Here is a 22302-nt window from a genome sequence, read left to right as displayed (position 1 = left end):
TTGGAAATAAGTCTCTCAATGAATCTCTCTCCTGCCACTCTCCCTTCCTCCAGTCTCTTCTCCATGCCAGAGTCATTGTCTTTAAATAAAAATCAGATCACATAACTCCCTTGCTCAAAATCATCCAATATCTTCCCATCCCACTTGGGAAAAATCTAGAACTCTACACAGTCTGGCTTCTGCCAACTTTGCTCACTATGCTCAAACTAGACTAACTCCTTAGCTGTTCTTGCAATAAACCAAGCTCTCTCCCACCTCAGGGCTTTTATACCTACTAATCATGCTCTCTAGAATGTTCTTCCTACAGATAGCCACACAGGTTGCTGCCTCCTCTGTCCCAAGGCTTTGCTCAAATATTTTCTTCTCAATGAGGTCTTCCCTGATCACTATCTAAAATAACTCATCCTGGGGTGTCTGGGCAGCTCAGTCAGTTGAACATCCAACTCTTGGTTTCAGCTCAGATCGTGATCTCATGGGTCCTGGGACAGAGTCCCTGTCAGGCTCCGCACTCAAAAGGGAGTCTGCCTGAAGATTCTCTCCCTCTGCCCCTCCCCCACTGGCACACGTGCACACACACTCTCTCTCTCTCAAATAAATATTAAAATAATAAAATAAATCATCCTACCATCCTCATTACTCTAGATTCCCCTTAGCATTATCATTATTTTACCCACAGGAAAAGTATACCTACATACTTATTCTATAAAATGTGGGTGCCAGCATGGGAGAAAGGATAGGAAGTTTGTCGTTCTGACTCTTTCACAATCCAACCTTATTCAAGTCAATTTCCCTTTCTGGATCTGTTTCCTCATTATCAAAAGAGGGATAACAATAACATCAATCACATAAATTTGTTTTGAGGATTAAATGAGATAAAGTATGTAAAGGCTTTACCTGACAGTACATGTTCAACAAATATGTCTATTTTACTATTATTACCCAAATAACTGCTCATCAAATTATTTCTAAGGTAGTGACTATATTCCCCAAAGCTTCACTTTTCTAAGCTAATTATCTTCTATTCCTAGGGTCCCTGGGTGGCTCAGTTGGTTAGGCATCCAACTCTTGATTTCGGCTCAGGTCATGATTTCAGGGTCATGAGATCAAGCCCTGTGTCGAGCTCCATGCTGGGCATAGAGTCTGCTTGGGATTCTCTCTCCCCTTCTCCTCCTTCTGCCCCTACCCCCTACCCTAGCTCACATGCATGAACACTCTCAATAAATAAAATAAAATATCTTCTATTCTGAACTAGTTTTCATATGACTGCTTTAAAACCCCTCATCACCCTTGACATCACCCCCGGATCTTTCTCGTCAAAGTAAACAGGGACTCAAACTAAACAGAACATTCCAAATATGATTTAGTGAACATAAAGTCCATGAAGACTTGACATGGACACTGTATTTTAATTAATGCAACATAAGACCATCTTAGCTCCTTTCTAAAAGTTGTTGATGCCATTTCTTGGCTTACACTGAGTTTTTCATAAATCTACATCTCCAGATGTTTAAATCTCCCCGTAAACTGTTTAAAGCCAGTTCTACTCCAAGGTTCATATCTGACTGTTACTAGAATCAAGGAATCTGTGAGATGGAAAAAAATCAGTGCTACTGTGGGAAAACTCATTGCACCTCCATGATATCATGTGCTTCTTACAGAGTCAGAATTTAAGAGATGGGAGCTTGAAAACAGAGAGGGATGCCAACTAAGGAAAAACCATTGTCTAATCACTTTATGCTTACTACATCGAGTGAAAAGAAGTAAAGGGAACTATGTGGTCAAAGAATTATAGAGACACTCTTCGAAGGCAAACCTATATAGATTTTAGTTAACACTTCCAGCAAAGGAGTATGCTAAGCATACTTTAGATGGCTCTAGGAAAGGCTATTATGAAAGCCTCCATTGTGCAAGGACCACAAGACTTTAAGAAATGCCTGGCCCATGTTATAGTCAGGTTTACCACCAAAGCAATTTTATTGGAAGGGGTATGAGTACTGTTAGGCAGTTCTGAAAAAGAAATGTCACAGGGAATTCTTCCATGAGATGGAGAAATATATTAGAAAGGCCTTTGCCATTGGACATATCTGGACTCTGAAAAGATACTAGCTCAATTTTTCCAAGTTGCAGTTTGCTTCCCAGTAAATAGAATTATAATAGTATCAAGGTGATTGTGATTATTATAAAAATATGTATGCTAAGTTTTTAGCATTTAATTGCCTTTCATGTTTCAGATACTCAGATATTATTTTCCTTCCCTACCACCTGTGTAGGCACACAAGAGATAGGATTCTGATTTATTCCTGCAATACCAACAAAATATTTAGAAATTACTAATTTCTCCATGAATCTAAGACCCCTTGGTTGCTGTATCTGTTAATCTGTCCTAGTAGAATATAAGTCTCCAAAGAAAGAATCTGGCTTCTTTTGTTAATAGAGTACTTCCAGTCATACAGAATGAACTATTGGAATGAGGCTATTATTATTACAAAGTCCACACTCCTCAACAGATAAACATGTTGAGTTTCAGATTCTCTTCCAAGGTAAAATGTCCCACTCTGACAATAAAGTTTAGTTCAAGGGCCAGGTGATATCCTGATAAGCATAATGTATTAATTCTCCTAAAATCTCTGATAAGTTCTCTTAATAAAACAGCATGTAAAAATCCAGTTATGGGTGGGGTATGTGTTTAATGGTAACTGGTTATTTTTATTGGCAGAGACATCAGGGTGAAATCACTAAACCTTGGAAAGCTGCCTTGCAACATGCCTGGCACCAGCGTGAATGCGGAGTTACAAGGCAGCCATGTGGGGTGTGATGGTAAAGACATCATTTGCAGTGACATCTTAAACAAAGCAGTCTTAATAAAGCAGCCCTGTGAATTTAAGCCAGAATTGAAAGACAGGGGCAGGGACAGAGAACATCTCTTAGGCAGAAGACTACTCATATCCTTAGTTGCCCTCAAAGGATGCTCTTTGCCTCTTTACGGTGATTTTATAAACTTCTTTAATCATTCCAACAACATTTAAAAATTAATTATTGCTCCAAGCCAGGAATTCTGAACACCGTTTTAGAGAAGGCTCATTTAATTTATCCACTATGTTCCTACTCTCTGTTGAACATTCAGTACACTAAAGAAAATAGACTTAGCCTAGAAAAAGTCCTAAACACAATCAGATCTATCGGTTAACTCATTTAACAAACAGGAGTTAACTTACCTTACCATATGATGGTTTTCCATGACTTTCATTAGCAAATGCTTTGTCCAAAATTAAGTACTTAGATATTTTACATTAGAAGTATACTATAATCAGGAAAGAACAAATCCAAGGTTAGTGTCATCTTTGAAAAGGTGATTAAAAATCTATCATTTTAGAGGTGCCTGGGAGGCTCAGTCAGTTAAATGCCTGACACTTGATCTCAGCTCAGGTCCTGATCTCAGAGTTGTGAGTTCAAGCCCATACTGGGTACAACACTGAGGATGGAGCCTACTTAAAAAAATAAAATAATTTAAAAATAAAAATGAAAATTCAATCTATCACTTAAAAAGTTCCTCCCAAAGTCTATCTATTATTCAGTTATTATCCAACCAGGTTGTATTTCATCCATTGTTTATTAATTTAACCATTTTTTCATTTAACAAATACTATGAATATACTCTAAGTCAGGTTTGTGGTATACACTGGAAACAATATTGTAAACTAGATCTAAATCCACTAAGCTTGTGTAGTTTAAGTTCTCCATTCTTATTCTAACATTTTAAAGGAAAAAATTATCTCAAATAGTTTGTTTTAGCTCATACAGTAGAAGAATTCTTCAACATCAGAAAGCATCCTGTCCAAGAATATTTCTAAATGAAGTACTAGAGTGGTTTCTGGGCTTAATTAGAAAATGTGCCATAAATTATTAAAATGATCAAGTGAATTATAAAATAAAAATATATATGCCATTTCAGCAATAAATTTAAAAATCTAGAGGAAATAGATGGTTTCTTAGCAAAAATTAATTGACAAGAATAAACCATGAAGTAGGAAAAAATGGACAGAGCACATAGCTTAGCAGGTATTAGAGTAAGATTTAACATTATAAAAGGCACCCAAACCAGATGATTTAACAGCTAAATTCTAACAAACATTTAAGAATTGAAAATTTCCAAAATTATTTCATGTGTTTTGGCTGCTGCTGATGCTACTATATAACATATATAGTGCTAACTATACTCAGGCACTGTACTAAGTACATCATATTAATTCATTTAATCCTCCAAACAGCCCAATAAGGTTGCCTCATTTTATAGATTAGGGTCTACAGAATGCATCATTTTACAGATTAGGGTCATAGAAAAGATGAAAAGCTTCCCAATTCATTTTTAGATCTAAGGAAAAATGGTTACCTACTCAGCCCCACTTCCCCATAAGAAACAGCTACATACTAGGAATACTATATACCAACCTCACTTACAGTAAGGAGCCAAAGAATGACCTATAACTAAGTAGTAATGCAGTATCAGGAAATCTACATACTTTATTACAACTATAAATTAAAGAAAAACATACAATGTTAATAAGCATGGAAAGGCATATCCAAAAACTCAGCATCCATTCCTAATAAAAACGTTAAGTATGGGGCGCCTGGGTGGCTCAGTGGGTTAAGCCGCTGCCTTCGGCTCAGGTCATGATCTCAGGGTCCTGGGATTGAGCCCCGCATCGGGCTCTCTGCTCAGCAGGGAGCCTGCTTCCTCCTCTCTCTCGACCTGCCTCTCTGCCTGCTTGTGATCTCTCTCTATCAAATAAATAAATAAAATCTTAAAAAAAAAATAAAATAAAATAAAAACGTTAAATAGGAAGAATTATTTAAGATATTTTCCAAAATATTCTGAACAGCAAAATATTGGACACTTTCAATTAAAACAACAACTGGACTAGCATGCTCACTATTCCCATTACTTTTCAACATTATTTTGCGAGTTCTAGAAGGTTTAGTGTACATAATAAAAGTAGAAATCACTATAAACACTGCAGAAGAACAAATAAACCCATCCTTTTATTGATAATGAGTGTCTGCCAAGAAAACCAAGAGGGATTTCCTTAAAAAATAATAGTAATAAGAAAAATGATTTGATATAGATACTGAATAGAAGATTTTCTTAAAATTATAGCTTTTCCCTAGGAAGCAATGGAAATGGGAAATATATTTTATACAATAGTGTAAAAACTATAACATACTTAAAAACAAACTTAATGAAAAGGCACACGACCATATGTAGAAAACTGTATTATCAAAGAATCTTATTGAAGGAATAAAATAAAATTTGAACAATATGTAAGACATCCAATCATGCTTGGATGGGAATACTAATATCATTAAAACGACAGCTTTAAAATAAAAGAAGCCAATGAATACAAAAAGCCCCAGTAGAATTTCAATGAAGCTTTTTTTTTTTTTTTAAAGAATAGGAACAAATAACATTAAAGTTCACACGGAAGAATAAAGTTCTGAGAATAGCCAAAAATAGTTATGAAAAACAAGAGTAGCAAGAGGTGGATTTGCCTTACTTGATAGCAGAACACATTTAAAAAAAAAATAACCTACCCTAATTAGATCAATCTGAAACCAACAAAGGAAAAGACAAAAATATCACAACCAAAAAGAGAATTCAGAAATGGATCCAGTATATATGAGCTTTTAATATATGACAAGGGTTAGGTATTTAAATTCAGTGGGAGAAGAAGGGTAGTGGCACAACTGGATATTCATCTGTCAAGAAAATTAATCTACCTCACAATACATGGGATATCTACATAACCTATTTAAGAATAATTCTAAGTTGTATTAAAGATTTCATCTAAAAAAGGAAGATATAAATCTCAAAAAAATATATAAAATATATGCAGAACCAAAGTATAGGAGAGACTTCAACCAAGTCCAAGTACTCAGAAGATATATAAGAAAAGGTGGAATTATATAACAAACATAAACTTTTATAGAAAGCATTCCAAGACAAAATGTAATTTCATAGATTTGGAAAAAAATACCAAGAATTCTTAAAATTTTATGAAAAAAATGCAAGCAACTCAATAAAAAAAACAGGTTCAGCATATGAATAAGCAAAATCACAGAAGAATACGCTAACCAGCTAACAAACTCAAGAAAAGATGTTCACTGTCACTTGTAGCTCAGACTAAGCACTTAACAGTGAGGCTAAGGAAATTCAATAAAAATCACCAAAAAATGATTTCCTGTTGCCAGCAGGCATTCAAGATAAGGAATAATGCCACACATTATTTGTATTCTTTGGGAAAACAATCTAATGTCTCTTAATATTAAAAACCATATATGCCCTTTGACTCAGAAATGCCACTCTTGGGGGCTCCTGCGTGGCTCAGTCTATTAAGTGTCTGACTCTTGCTTTGGGCTCAGGTCATGATCTCAGGGTGGTAGGATCAAGCCCCTTATCAGGCTCTGCACTGGGTGTGGAACCTTCTTGGGATTCTCTACTTCCCTCTCCCTTGGCCCTCCCCTTGCTCTCTCTCTCTCTCTCTCTAATTAATTAATTAAATCTTCTGGAAATTTAATCCATGCAAGTAAATGCATCATAAATATAAAGACATGTATTTATATATAAAATTTACTGCAATATTGTGTGTAGTGGCAAAACAAACAAAAAATTAGAGCCTGAGTAAATATTAAACACTTAATCAAGAGGGTAATAGTTAAAAAACACGGTACACTCCTATCATGGACTACTATGAAACCAATAAAAGAATGAACTGAAGAGATCTGTACAGGGGCGCCTGGGTGGCTCAGTCGGTTAAGCATCCAACTCTCAGTTTTGGCTCAGATCATGATCTCAGGGTCATGAAGCTGAGCCCCGTGTTGGGCTTTGTGCTCAGTGAGGAGTCTGCTTGAGATTCTCTCTCCCTCTCTCTCTGCCCCTCCTGCTCACGCACTCTCTGTCTAAAAATAAATAAATAAATCCTTAAAAAAGAGAGAGAGATCTATACAGGGAACATTGAACAAGAAAAATAATATGTATGATGCAGAGCTCTGTGAGATTCTATTAGAACTAAAGGCAATAAGTGGTTTTAAGAAACTGCTCTAAAAAGTTTTTGAAAGGTTACCACATGGAAGCCAAAGAAACGATGTAATAAAATACCATATAGTATACAATAAATTTTAAAAAAGGAAAGAAAAATAGTATGTAGAGCCAGATATATAATATCCACTCCAATTTTGTAAAACAGCAATTAAACCTAACGCACATACATATATTTATGTGTCTATACTAAAATCTATGACATATGCATAAAGACCATGGGAAGAAAATAGAGACAGATACACATTAAATTATTAACATGGGTGAATTAGTGACTATGGATCATGTGGACATGTGTTTTGTGTTTGGGAGCTATCTTAGTTCAGCCTGCTATAATAAAATACTATGGCTGGGTGCGTCATAAGCAGAAATTTATTTCTTACAGTTCTAGAGACTGGGAAGTCCAATATCAAGGTACTAGCTTGGGTGAGAGCATGCTTCCTGGTTCACAGTCTTTTCACTATAACCTCAGGAGGTGAAGCGGCAGGGATTTCCCTAGGGCTTCTTCTATAAGTACACTAATCCCCATCCTGAGCTCAGACCCCACAGCCCCACCTCCAAATGCCATCACACTGGAGACTGAGTTTTAACATATGGATGAGGGGAAGAGGGATGACAAACATTCGCAAGCTGTGGCTTGTGCTTTTTTGACAGTGCAGTGGAGGAGAAGGGCTTAAGGAAGAAGAAAAATTAAAATGTAAAAAGATGGGAGAAAAAAACTACCTTTGAACACTACATCAAAAATTAATGGTGTACTATACAGTGGCTAACTGAACATAATAAAAAAAATTTTTTTAAACTGCACCTAAAATAACTTCCATATTTTGTTAAAATTCTATTTTTCTAAATACATGTATGTTTAAGTGTATTTATGTGTATGTATACATATTTGTGTGTACATGGGGAGAGAATGATGAATAAGAATAAAATGTGCTCTTGCACATAAATACTGTCTTTAACCAAAACTTACAGTAAATACCAAAACTTTTTCATTTTAAATTTTGATTGAAAACCTTTCTAGAACTTACACGTGCCCCTGTTTTCTGACCCAGGCTCAAATAATCACACCTTTTTATTCTACTGATGGTTTGGCATCAACGTGGCATGATGGAGAAAAGCACATACCCCAAGCCCAGCAGACCTTTATTCAAACCTGCTTTGACACCAACTTGTACTGTGGTGCTGGGCAAGTCATGTCACCTTTCTGTGCCTCAGTTTCCTCATCTGTTACACAGAGACAGACAGCATTAGCTAAAACTAACACGGTTCACTTGGTATTTCTCATTTTTTTTTTTAAAGATTTTTATTTATTTATTTGACAGAGAGAGAGAGATCACAAAGAGGCAGAGAGGCAGGCAGGGGTTGGGGGAGCAGGCTGCCTGCTGAACAGGGAGCCTGATGCAGGGCTCAATCCCAGGTCCCTGAGACTATGACCTGAGCAGAAGGCAGAGGCTTAACCCACTGAGCCACCCAGGCACCCAGTACTTCTCATTATTAACTTCAGTTACAACCTGCACCACAGAGATGTGCCCAATGAAGGACTGACACCTACACAGAGAAGAAGGAATCTAGCTGTGCTTTTTCACTTAGCCTGTCTCTCCTTATAGTTGGGACTATTTCTCTCTGCCCTCATTTTACATGAAGTAGTGACAGTGCTATTTACAAGCCCAAACACATGACTTTAAAGGTAAGACAGTAGCTAATATGATTTTACCACCCAATTATGCTCCAGAATCAAACAGTAAATCACACACAGAACAAACTACCAACAAACTTTCACTTCTCTTTGTTGTCAGTTTGTCTACTTTAACAGTAATCCTCTTAATTCTCCTTCTAATTTATTAAAAATGAGCACAGAGGGGCACCTGGGTGGCTTAGTCAGTTAGGCACCCAACTCTTGGTTTTGCCTCAGGTCAATATCTCAGGGTCATGAGATCCAGCCCCAGATCGGACTCCATGCTCAGTGCAGAGCCTGCTTGAGATTCCCTCTTCCCCTCCTCGCAACTCCATTCCCGTCACCCCTCCCCGCTCACAAACACATGCTCTCTCTCCCTAAAATAATTTTTTTTTTTAATGAGCACACCCTCACGCTTATGAGAGCATTTTTTTAAATGTGCACACCCCCTCATGAGACCCTAAGTAAGAGCCTAGTCGCCACTACGAATGGCAAGATATATGAGTTTTAGAATATAAATTCTGTGACATTTTTTGCTTACAGCTGCATCTTAGCCATATTCTTTACACTCGTAATTACCACAGAGAGCTCACCAGTCAGGGTTAGCCTTTGGGTTACTCTCTCTGTAACCCAAAGTTGATTATCACATCCAAAATTTATATGGACAGAGGTTATGCCCTTATATATCTCATCCCATCTGTTTTCTATACATTATCTGGAGAATAATGTATTTGATGTAAAGCATTTCCCTTTTAAAATTGAAATTTTAAAGGAGAAAGTATTTTCTATCAAAGCAGAAGGCAGGAACAGTTTACCTCCAGACAGCCAGATAAAGCTCTTCCAGAAAAATCCACATAAGGAGTAAGATTAAAAGTCACAAAGTCCTGAAATCTCACCAGATGTTATGTAGAGGGCAGTGGCAGAAAGAAAAGAGGCAGCTGAAGGTTCACAGATCTGATTATACTTTCAACACTTTTTAAGTAACGGCCTAGAAATTTTTTATGACCCTCATTTTGCCAGATGCAAACCAATTAACTAGAACAACAAAATGCTAGTCCTCTGTAACCTGAAGATTAGTTCAGTCTGATCAAATCAAAAGACCATTTATTATCTGTTTAATATATATGATATGCACTGTGATAGGATTACTACAGAGACCAATAAACAAAGACTCTTGCCTAAAGGAGCCCTCAGTTTGGGGGCGCTGAGAGGACAGAGAATCAGACAATGAAGAGCTAATTACAACACAGTATGTACTCAATTTAATACTAGCTATTAATTGCACAAGCAGTGATAGGAGGACTTAAAGTAAGGACACTAGTCCCTATAGAGTGTTCAGAACAATGTCCTTTGAATATCACATTAAGAGTGTTTGCTTCATCCTGTATGTGATGGCTCAAAGACTGTAGGCCCAATGAGTGACAACACAGATATATTTTTTTAAAGGTTACTCTGGCAGCAGTGCAGCAGATAAAATGTACCAAAGCAATATAAAAGATCAGAAGGCAGTAAAATATACTGGTTAAGAATACAGGCTTAGGAGCTAGACTTTCTGGACTTGAATACAGGATAAGAGGAACTACTTGTGAGACCTCGTCTAAGCTACTTAATTACTCTGTGCCTCAACTTCCTCATCTGTAAATAGGATAGAAACAGCTGCTGTGAAAACTAGAAGAACTAATGTAAAGCAGTAAGAAAAGCTCCTGGCACAAAGTAATTGCTCAATAAACAATAGCTATCAATTACATGAAGGAAAAACTGGTAGTAGGGAGACTGGTTAGGAGGTCAAGAAATAGTCGCAGAAAATAGAGATGAGAACAAAGAAGGGTATGTTCACTTGGGTGCTTGAAAAGACGACATATAGGACATGAGACATACAGGGAAAAGAAAAGGAAGAGGAGAATAACACCAAGGAATCTAACTCAGGACATGTTAGGGATTCCTACGGGACATGTTAGGGATAAGATTCCTACAGAACATGAAAGTATTAATGTCTAACAGTCACTGGAAAATACAGATCAGAAATCCAAAAGAAGGGAAGGAACTAGACATATAGGTTTGAGAGTTACTAACATGTGGCTGTGTTGGGTGAAGCTGTAGTAATGGAAGAGAGTACTCAGGGAGAAAGAGTAAAGCAGAAGGGTTGTAGGATCTAGTCTACAGGACGTGGGGCTCCAGGATCACAACAGCATCCACGGGAATTCCAATATAACCATCAATTGTCAGGAAGATAGAGAGGAAAAAATATAGTCATAGGAAATAATCCCTTTCTTCAAGAAGTTTTCAATGTCATTAGGGAGAAAAGACATACACCCATTAAATAATTTTATCATGATTGCTCAGGATTAATAGAAGTAAGGCTAAAAGCAGAGGTGGTAGTCTAGAAGGGCAAGAAAAAAAAGAGAAATTAAGCCGGAAATTGAAAAAACTAATGCTAACATAAAAAAAGAAACACGAATTCTATGATGGGGGAAGGAAAGGAGCAAACAAAAACTATTATGTACTGAATATCTACGATATGCCAGTAGCTGTCCTAGGATCCTTCAAATATTTTACCTTACTTCTCATAACACCCCTCTGAGATAAATATAATAGCTATTTCACAAAAGTAGTTTGAGCCATACAAAGTAATCTGCCCAAAGTCTTATATCCAGTTATGGGCATAAGATATGACAGTGTTAGGACTGGAACTTAGGTGGAGGGCCCATGATTCTCCACCATATTTCCACTTCTTCAATGTGGCAAAAGTAGGACATGTCAAGAAGGGGAAAGGGGCAATAAAAACTGCCCTAGAAGAAAACCTGAATTATTCTCACTTAATCTCACTATAGCATATTTAGTATGAAAGGGGGAAAAAATGACCTTTTAAAAATCAAAAGTAATCTTTCAATCTCAGAGAACAGACAGGATTACAGATGTTTCCTGCTTCCAGCTCCATCCCACTGATAGCACACAGTCCCCACAGTTAGAAATCTAAATTGCACACCCGACCATGTCACTCCTCTTTCTAAGCTTTCAATAACTCTGTATCACCAACAGGATTAAATAAAATCATCAGAACCAAAAGGAGAAAGTTATCTAACAAGCCTTGAAACTCCTTAACCTAGAAGGAATAAAAGAGAAAAAAAAAAGTTAACTTCTAAAAATAAATTCCCACTTGTAATTTATAACCCAACTTTTCTGACTTTAAAACCATAAAATAAATGAAATTTCAAGTGCCAGTTAAAGAGCAACATTGACACCTTGTGGTGAACATCCTAATTCAAGGGTAATGAGTCAAATGTAAGGAGTAAAGTGGTTCCTAATTAAATGTCTGCTTACATGAAACTAACTCTTAATCCAGGAATTTCCAAGGGTTAAAGAAGCAAAATGTAATTACCTGCTTGCACACACTGAATGTAAATTTGGAAAGACCTGCTATTACTTTGGTAAAACTGAAATCAAACTACATTCTTTTAAATACCGGCAGAAAAATCTGAATAAAACCTCAGGTCAGTTTTCTTAAAAATGGTAAACAACATATCCACCTGAAGGGGGTCTAATGCTTGGGTCGTAGGTGTTGCAAAATCCCTGCCTTAGTCAAGATTTCTTATTTTTTCTGTAACATTCACATTATAAAAAGTGGAAGGAAATATGCATCCTAGTGGCACAATAACACAGTGAAAGTTACTAACTAGAATATACTTTCAAAAAACAGACTCAAGAGACTAGGATTCTAGTCCTGATTCCAAATGGCACTGAGAATTTTGTGAAGTTAAGTAATATTAAAGAATTCAGACTCTATGTTTTCACATAAAATTACAGATCAAGAAGTAACAATTTCACACACCAAAAAAGCATCAAGGAAAGAAAAGGTATATATATATATATATATATATATATATTTTTTTTTTAAGATTTTATTTATTTATTTGACAGACAGATCACAAGTAGGCAGAGAGGCAGGAAGAGAGAGAGAGGAGGAAGCAGGCTCCCCGCTGAGCAGAGAGCCCGATGTGGGGCTCGATCCCAGGACCCTGGGATCATGACCTGAGCCGAAGGCAGAGGCTTTAACCCACTGAGCCACCCAGGCGCCCCAGAAAAGGTATATTTTTAAAAATTACTCCCATCTAGGTACAATGTTACCTGAATTAAAGAAGGGAAAATGAATGAAATTGATCAGCACAAAATTAAGTTTACCAGCAAGCATAAACCATGCCAAGAACTGTGAGGTAAGAAGAGCTTTTGATTTGGCAAACAGATAGATGGTGGTTACTCCTTACTAATGTCTAAGAGAATTATCAAAGGAAGTTCCATGTTACTCATTAATGTTGATGACTACAGTATTAAGTTTCTAGTTCCAGAGTAACTCTCTGGGCTCTGGTAAATTGGTTGGTAAATGGACACTTGATCTGGTTCAAAAGAGTACATCTATGTTACCAGCTATAAATGATACACGCAATGCTAATGATAAGGCCACTGCTAATAAATAAGGCAAATCAAACTGCTAACACACCTGAGGAATCTGGAAAGCACCCTAGAATTGAGACCCCCAAGAGACATATCATTGCAAGAATCAATGTTAAATAATTGAGCACTAACTACCAAATTCCCCCAATGATTTTGCATTTATGAAAGGCTCTGTGATTTTCAGAAATTTTCTCTGTCATTATGCTATGTGTACCTTATAACTACCTTGTAACCACCAATCTAGGAAGGTAAGTGAGATTCTGAAAAGGATCTGCAAAACCTGCTTGCGGGAAAACTTCACATCGACCTCCAGTCTGGCTCTTACTCACTGTGTACTCTCAGATAAATCCTGTAATGCCTCTTGGCCTCAGCTTCTACACTGAAGACAAAGGCTGATCCCTGATGTCTAAACACAAAAATCCTCAAAGAGTTTAAGACAGTAAATATGGAAATGCTCGTAAGTTACACAAACTTAAAATATTACTGCCTCTACCTTTTGGAAGAATCAGAAACGTTAAATGAATTCTGATAAACCAGGAACAACTGAATTCAGGGTCAAGTTAACCAAAGCATTCTCTATTGTACCACATTGTTTCCCAAGACCCTACAGCACTTCTTCAGTCCTTATTTTCCTGTCTCATCACAGAGCACTCAACACTGCTTGAATCTCTATTCCTTTAGATTCTATGATGCAATTTCCCCCCAGTTCTCCTCTTTTCACTGACTTCATATTTCCTTTTCTTTTGATTCTACTGATTTTGCTAATAAGATCACATCATCTCACACTTGGACAGTATCTTTAAAATAGTGAAATCCATACCCTCATTTCATGAGGAAAACAGGTCAAGAAATATTAGTGGTTTACTCACATTTCAAACTATTTCTGTACATTCCTCTTTGCAATATTTAAAACGCAATGTAGTCTCAAACTGAATAGACTCAAAAATACGAGTTATATATTTTAACACCTGCTTTTTCTCTCCACCATCCAATTACTAAGTCCTGTGTGTTCTCTTACATATCCTAAAAAGTCAAAGTGAAAGTACGGCTCAGATAAGAATCAAAAGTCATCAAATGTCTGTGGTTACTTTAGTTGAAATGATTGTCTCTTAAGAGCAATTTACACAGGTCATGTGACCAAACTTTATCATCAAGTATAATAAGATTCAAGATTTGCAAAGAAAAGGTCCACTTCATAATGTTTATAAAATAAACAATCATCCAATTGGACAAGAGTCCAACCATCCTTCTGGACTCTTCCTCTAGTAGATATATTGAAGTTGTCTAATGGTCTGAAATTTATGATGTGTTATGTAAACATTAGAAAAATACTGCCAAAATCAAATTTCAATGAACCATCTGTCTGAGTAGGGTGAACACAGGCTGAGTGTCACTGTTACCTTTGTTCTGAATTGCATTTATTTTGGTTGCCTGTCTCCTGGGAAAATGTCCTTGATGATCTACCACATCGAAAATTAAAAACAAATTTAGAAATGTTTCAAAATTAAGCCCAGACATTATGAAAATACAGAGTTAAGGCAGTTAGTTAAGCCTCTGAGCATAAGATTCATGCAAAGCTCCTTTGCCTTGCCAAACATGATTCTTTTAAGATGAACAGCAGGTCAAAACTCTAAGCCATGTCTGGGGCTATTGGAGGGCTTTTCTAGTAATGCTGTAGTTGTTAAGATTTTGATAAGCCTAAATTTTGTACCTCTGGTTGCTGCTCTTTACAGTACAGAAAACCAGAAACAGCTCATGTTCCTGTTTTAAGATCATTGGCTTCCAATCATTCTCTCCCACTGTCCAGAGAAAGGAAATGGCGTTCCAAAGGTTTTGTGAAAGAGATAAAGTTAAATCACTGTAGCTACAAAATTTATGAAGCTCTCACTAAAAAATGTTAAGCCTGAATAACAGCTTCTAAAGCTCCCATACATTTTCTCACACAGAAATGTCACAAACTCAAAATGAGGAAGATTCTTTAGAAAATGCAGGAGGTCTAGGAAGTTTCTTACCGCAGCAAAGAGAAGACATCATAAGAATTGCGAACACAGTTCTGATCCACCTGAAGAAGAATATTCTTCTGAGCATTTGAATAACCCTGAAAGACATTAATCGACAAATTAATGAAAGTAAAACAGAATGTGTAAAAATTAATCTTACTGTTTGTCTTCATTTGAAAATTATTATTTAGCCTCAGTAAATTCAAATCATTAAGGGATTCCAAAAAGTAAAATTTCCATATAACTGAAGTTTAACCTTTTAAGTAAGTGTATTTAAAATAAGTATCTTCTAGTATTTTCATAGAGAAACCCTGTTTTACATTATAAATTGTAGTGAACTTCCTGGGGAAGCCCCAGAAGGCTTTTTAACATATGATGTGACTGAAGATGAGTATTAAAAATAATATTTCAAGGGGCACCTGGGTGGCTCAGTCAGTTAAGTGTCCAACTCTTGATTTTGGCTCAGGCCATGATCTCAGGGTCCTGAGATCGAGCACCACATCAAGCTCTTCACTCAGCAGGTAGTCTGACTGAGATTCTCTCTCTCCCTCTGCCCCCCACACTTGCTCCCTCCTTTTGTCTAATAAATAAGTAAGTTCCTTAAAAAAAACAATATTCCAAGCATGTATAGCCATCATATATAATGTTTTTATGGGGAAAGGCATTCCAAGTTCTAATTAGTAATACCAGAAGTAAATATTTCTACCAGTGAAATAAAGGTGGGAGGAGCACCAGAAAGAAAACAGCAAAATTCCCTAAGAAGAAAAGAACAGGTATCTGTCATTTAAGAAATGCAAAGTAAACAGTAGTCAAGAAAAAGGACTCTAGACCCAGACCACGTGGATTATAATTTAAGCCCTTAATACACCAGCTCTGTGATCTTGAGCAAGGCACCTTAATTCTCTTAGTTTAATTCTGGTTTGTTTTTTCATCTAGAACACAGAGACGATAACATTATCTACCTCACCAATTGCTGTGGGAATTAAAAAAGAGTTATTACTTATAAAGCGAAAAGTATGAAATAAGTACTATATAAACGTTTGCTACCATACTAATACAAGCATTTTTTATAAATTACATTGCCACAGACATTAAAAGGTTATTAGGAGAATATGAACAACTTTATAGTAACATATTTGACAGCTTAGATGCATCAGACACCCTCCTTGAAAAAATCCAACATGCCAAAATTGAAATAAAATGTCTGAATATGTCTGAATATCTAAGTGAATAAATAATTGAAAAGCTTCCCGCAAAACAGTGTAGGTCCAGATGGTTTCACTGATAAATTCTATCAAACATTTAAGAAATAACATCAATTTAACACAAAAATAAAATAGAGGAAAAGAGAACAATTTCCAACTCGTAAGATCAACGTTACTAATGTTAAAACTTGCCAAAGATATCACACACACACACACACACACACCCCAATATCTCTCATGAACACAGATAAAGCAATCCTTACCAAAACATTAGTAAAGTGAACTAGTAATACGTTATAAAGATAAAACAGTCACACATCATAATTGCCTGAATTTAGTCTAAGAATACAATACTGGCTTAACGTTTAAAAATCAATCAATTAGAAAAATACATAATATAATCATAAATCTATCTTGACAGGCACACAATTATAAAGATACAATGTGACAATAACATAGAAGTAGAGGTACAGAGCTATGCAGAAGAATAATTTTTGTATAATACTAAAATTAAGTTGGTATTAATTTAAACTGTATGATTATAAATTAAGATGCTGATTGTAATCCCGAGGGCAACCACTAAGAATTAACTCAAAGATACATTGTAATGTATGTATGAGAAATGACAAAGAAATCAAAATATCACATGAGAAAACATATAGCACAAAAGAAGGTAGTAATGGAGGAATAAAGAAACAAAAAGGATATAAGAAACAAACAAAAAATAGCAGAAGTCCTTCTGTCTCTGTAATTAATTAAGTGTAAATGGATTAAACACTTCAATTAAAAGGCAGAGATCGGCTACACAGATTTCATTTTAATGCTATCTACAAGAGTTGTGCTTTAGAAACAAAAACACAAATAAGCTGAAATTGAAAGGACAGAAAGATATTCCATGTAAGCAGCAAACAAAAGAGAGCTGGAGTGGCTATACTAATATCAGACAAATAGACTTTAAGACAAAAAAACATTACAAGAGACAAAGAAGGACATTGTATAATATAAAGGGTTATAAACATATATGCACCTAATGACATGTAATAAAATACATGAATCAAAAACTGATAAAACTGGGGTGCCTGGGTAGCTCAGTGGGTTAAGCCTCTGCCTTTGGCTCAGGTCATGATCTCAGGGTCCTGGGATTGAACCCCACATCGGGCTCTCTGCTCAGCAGGGAGCCTGCTTCCTCCCCTTTTTCTCTGCCTGTCTCTCTGCCTACTTGTGATCTCTGTCAAATAAATAAATTAAATTAAAAAAAAAACTGATAAAACTAAGGTGGGAAATAGCTAGAGATGTCAACTCCCACCTAACAATGGAAAGCACAGATAAAAGAAAAGAAAGCACCATATAAAAGATAAACAAGGAATATAAGACATGAATAATACTATAAATCAACTAGACCTACTAGACGTATATAGAATGTTCCACCTAACACAACATATATACATTCTTCTCAGTGCATATGGAACATCCTCCAAGCTGGACCATATGTTCAACTGCCAAACAAGTCTCAATAAATTATTAAAAGTTGAAATCATACAAAGTATCTTATTTGACTGTAATGGAATGAAACTAGAAATCAGTAACAGAAGGAAATTTGGAAAATCCACAAACTACAAAGTGAACAACACACACTTAAGCAGTGAGTCAAAAAACAAATCACAAGGAAAATTAAATACTTTGAGGTGAATAAAAATGAAAGTACAGGGACGCCTGGGTGGCTCAGTCAATTAAGCGTCTGCTCAGGTCATGGCTTAGGTCATGATCCCAGAGTTCTTAGATCGAGTCCCACAGTGGGCTCCTTGTTCAGTGGGGAGCCTGCTTCTCCCCATGCCTGCCCCTCCCCCTGCTTGTGCTCTTTCTCTCTCACTCTGACAAATGAATAAATAACATCTTTATTAAAAAAATGAAAGTACAACATATTAAAAAATATGTGATATAGTGAAAAAGTGCTAAGGGAAATTTACAGCTGTAAGCATCTACATTAAAAAAGAAGTAATAAAGAGTTCAAATTAATAACCTAAACATCCACCTTTAGGAACTAGAAGAACAAACTAAGCCCAAAATAAGGCAATAATTAATAAATATTAGAACTGAGATCCAGGAAATAAAGAATACAAAAACAATAGAGAATATCAACAAACCAAAAGTTAGTTCTTTAAAAAGATCAACAACTCAAGCTTAGACTAAGAAAAAAAGTGAGAGAAGACACAAATCATTAAAATCAGGAATAAAAATGGGAACATTACTACTAACCTTACAGAAATAAAAAGTGTTGTAAAACACCTGTAGTGTGTGTGCCAATAAATCAGATAATCTAGACAAAACAGATAATCAGATAATCTAGATAAAACAGAAATTCCTGGAAACACAAAAACTCCCCAAAATGACTCAAGAAGAAATAGAAAATTTGAAAGACCTACAAGAAGTTGTTGAGACAAGTCAAGTCATTACTTAGCTAGACTACTCCCTGATACCACTGCCTCAGCATCCATTTTGTTTGGACAAGGGGCCTGCAAGGACTGTAAACTAACTAGAGCTCTCAGGGAAGCACATGTCCTAAACAGGACGCCACAAAGACACAAGCACTGTAAGTCTGTTTACAAGAACTCATGATGGGACTTGTGATCAATGGTCTCTCCCGGTTCCCAGTGCCTGTATGATGCGTTAAGCGCCCTTAGATAAAAGCCCTGGTGGAGCTTACCATAACCCTACTCTTTTGGTTTGAACTGACAAATCTACCTATAGCCCAGAATCTCCAAAGCACTCCACCCATAGACCTAATAAAGGAACTGTACTCCAGGTCCTACCTCTCTCTACAACTGCCTTGATCTCCCTCTCTGAGGTCCCTTAAATGCATGCCCTTATAATTCCTCTAGGACCTGTAAGTAAAAAACTTTTCTATTTCAATTTCTCTTGTGGTCTATTGCCTAACCATGGCTCACCAACCAGCATTCTGTGCTCTATCTAATAACTGTTAATTTAATAAAGTCATAGCACAAGAAGCTGAAATAAGTAATCATAAAACTCCCAGCAAAGAAAAGCCCAGAGCCATATGATCTGGTGAATTCTACCAATCATTTAAAGAAAAAAGAGCACCAACCCTTCTCAAAGTCTTCTCAAAAAAAAAAGAAAAGAGGAGGAAATCCTTCTTACCTCATTCTATGATGCCAACATTACCCTGATACCAAAGCCAGACAGTAACATCACATGAAAATTATAGACCAATATCCCTTATGAATATATATATGCAAAAGTCCTCAACAAAATACTAGCAAAGCTAATCCAGCCACATATTAAAAAATGTAAACCACTGGCCAACAATTCCACTTCTAGGTATAGACCCAAAAGAACTGAAAGCAAAGACTCAGAGAGACATTTGACATCCTTGTTCAGAGGAGCATTATTCACAACAGTCAAGGGGCAGAAGCAACTCAGTGTCTACCAACAGATGAACAGACAAAACATGCTTTATTCATACAATAAAATATCATTTAGCCTTAAAAAGGAAATGAAATTCTGCCATAATACAGATGACCCTTGAGGTGATTTATGTTTTAAGTAAAACAAGTCAATGTATCTGACTTATTTTAAGTTGGCCACTATTTAAAAAAAAAAAAAAGTTCGGCAATTCCTCATATAGTCAAACGCAGAATTAGCATTATGACCCAGCCAATCCACTCCTAGGCACATACAGTGTGCATACTGTATGATTCCATTCACATAATATACCTAGAGCAGAAAATCTGTAGAAACAGAAAGTAGTAGGTCGAGTACTAGGGGCTTGGGAGAGGGGGATACAGGGAGTTAGTGCTTACTGGGTAGTTTTTCAGTTTTACAAAATAAAAAAAAGTTCTGGAGACAGATGGTGGTGATGGCTGCACAGCAATGTGAACATACTGAATGCCACTAAACTGTACACTTAAAATGGTTAAGATGGTAAATTTTGTTATTATGTATATCCCACCACAATTTAAAAGTAATTTTTAAAAAAGGATTATGTACTAGGAACAGTGGGATTTATCTAAGGTACATAAGGGTGGTTCAATAAATGAAATTCCATATAATACACCAGTTAGAAAGACTCACACTTCCCAATTCCAAAGACGCAGTACGAAGCAAGAGTATAGGGTGGTACTGGCATGAAGGTGGATCCACAGATCAATGGAACAGAACCGGTAATTTACAAATAAACTCACACACCTGCAATCAACTGATTTTAGACAAAGGTACCAAGACTACTCACCAGAAATATAATAGTCTTGTCAACAAACGATGCTGAAACAACTAGATAGCCATAGACAAAAAGAATGATTTGGATCCATCCCTACACCATATATAAAAATTACCTCAAAATAGACCAAAGGCCTACCTGTAAGAGCTAAAACTATAAAACTATTTAAAGAAAGCATGGGGGTACACCCATATAACCTCAGATTTGCCAATGGCTTCTTAGGTATGACACCAAAAGCATGAGTAACAAATACAATAATAAACTTGACTTCATCAAAATTAAAAACTTTGTGCTTCAAAGGATACTATAAGAAAGTGAAAAAACAATGCACAAAATGGGAGAATATATTTGCAAATCATATAGCTGATAAAGGTTTCACATCTAAAATATATAAAGAACTCTAACAACTCAACAATAAAATGACAAACAACCCACTTAAAAAATGGGCAAAGGACTCAGAGACATTTCTCCAAAAAAAAAGATACACAAATAGCCAGAAGCACATGAAAAGATGCCCAACATCATCAGTCATTAGAAAAAGGTGAATCGGGGCGCCTGGGTGGCTCAGTGGGTTAAGCCTCTGCCTTCAGCTCAAGTCATGATCTCAGGGTCTTGGAATCGAGCCCCGCATCAGGCTCTCTGCTCAGTAGGGAGCCTGCTTCCCCCTCTCTCTCCGTCTGCCTCTCTGCCTACTTGTGATCTCTCTCTCTCTGTCAGATAAATAAATAAAATCTTAAAAATAAAAAGGTGAGTCAAAACCACAATAAGATACTAATTCATACCCACTAAGATAAGCAAAAACAAATAAAACAACAAATAAACAAGCAAAATTTTTAAAAAATTTTAATTAATCTCTACACCCAAAGTAGACATTGCACCCCAAGATCAAGAGTCACATGTTCTACTGAATGAGTGAGCCAGGCACCCCAAAATTAAAAAAAAAATCCAAGGAAAATAAGTGTTGGCAAGAATGTAGAGAAATTAGAACCCTCCTATAATGTCACTGGGAATGTAAAACACTGGGCACCGTTTAAAAAAAAAAAAAAAAAGCTTGGCAATTCCTCAAAAAGTCAAACACAGAATTACCATATGACCTAGCCAATCCATTCCTAGGCATATACCTAAAGGAAATGAAAACAGGTCCTCAAACAGATACTTGTATACAAATCCTCATACCAACACTACTCATAATAGCCAAAAGGTAGAAACGACCCCAATATCCATCAATGGATTAACTGTTAAACAAAATGATATCAAGACAATGGGTATTTCTTAGCCATAGAAAGGAAAGAAGTATTAACACGTGCTACACATGGATGCACCTCAAAAACATCAGGCTAACTGAATGTGGACAGACATACTTTTTTCTATTGAAAAATCATCCATACCCACTAACATACAACTAAAAGCAATACATCATAGCAAGAATTCAAATGAAAGCCAGGATCCTCGGTATTAATCCACTCTGCCTGTCATGGAAGTGAGGAAAACAATTTAACTCTCCTCTAGAATTCAGTTTCTTTAACTATAAAATGAGATGAAACTACTAGTAATAAAAACAATTTTCAAAAAATGACAGGAATACACATAAGAGTAACATTTATGAGTGTTTACAGTACACCAGGCAGTGTTCTTTTCCAAGTTAA

At 36.2% G+C, this 22302-nt stretch overlaps 1 protein-coding gene across 1 annotated transcript in view; it reads right to left on the bottom strand.

Annotated features, from left to right (window-relative positions):
- LOC111159380 (UV radiation resistance associated) overlaps positions 1–22302 on the bottom strand; it is a 324480-nt gene that overhangs the window by 218895 nt on the left and 83283 nt on the right. Inside the window, exon 6 of the mRNA XM_022521795.1 lies at positions 15230–15315. Coding sequence (XP_022377503.1) covers positions 15230–15315 — 86 coding nt within the window. The remainder of the gene's footprint in view (positions 1–15229; positions 15316–22302) is intronic.

The sequence above is a fragment of the Enhydra lutris genome, unplaced genomic scaffold (genome assembly GCF_002288905.1).
Source record: "Enhydra lutris kenyoni isolate GAN:26980312 unplaced genomic scaffold, ASM228890v2 scaffoldscaffold68, whole genome shotgun sequence".
NCBI lineage: Eukaryota > Metazoa > Chordata > Mammalia > Carnivora > Mustelidae > Enhydra > Enhydra lutris.
This window is presented reverse-complemented; position numbering and strand designations above follow the sequence as displayed.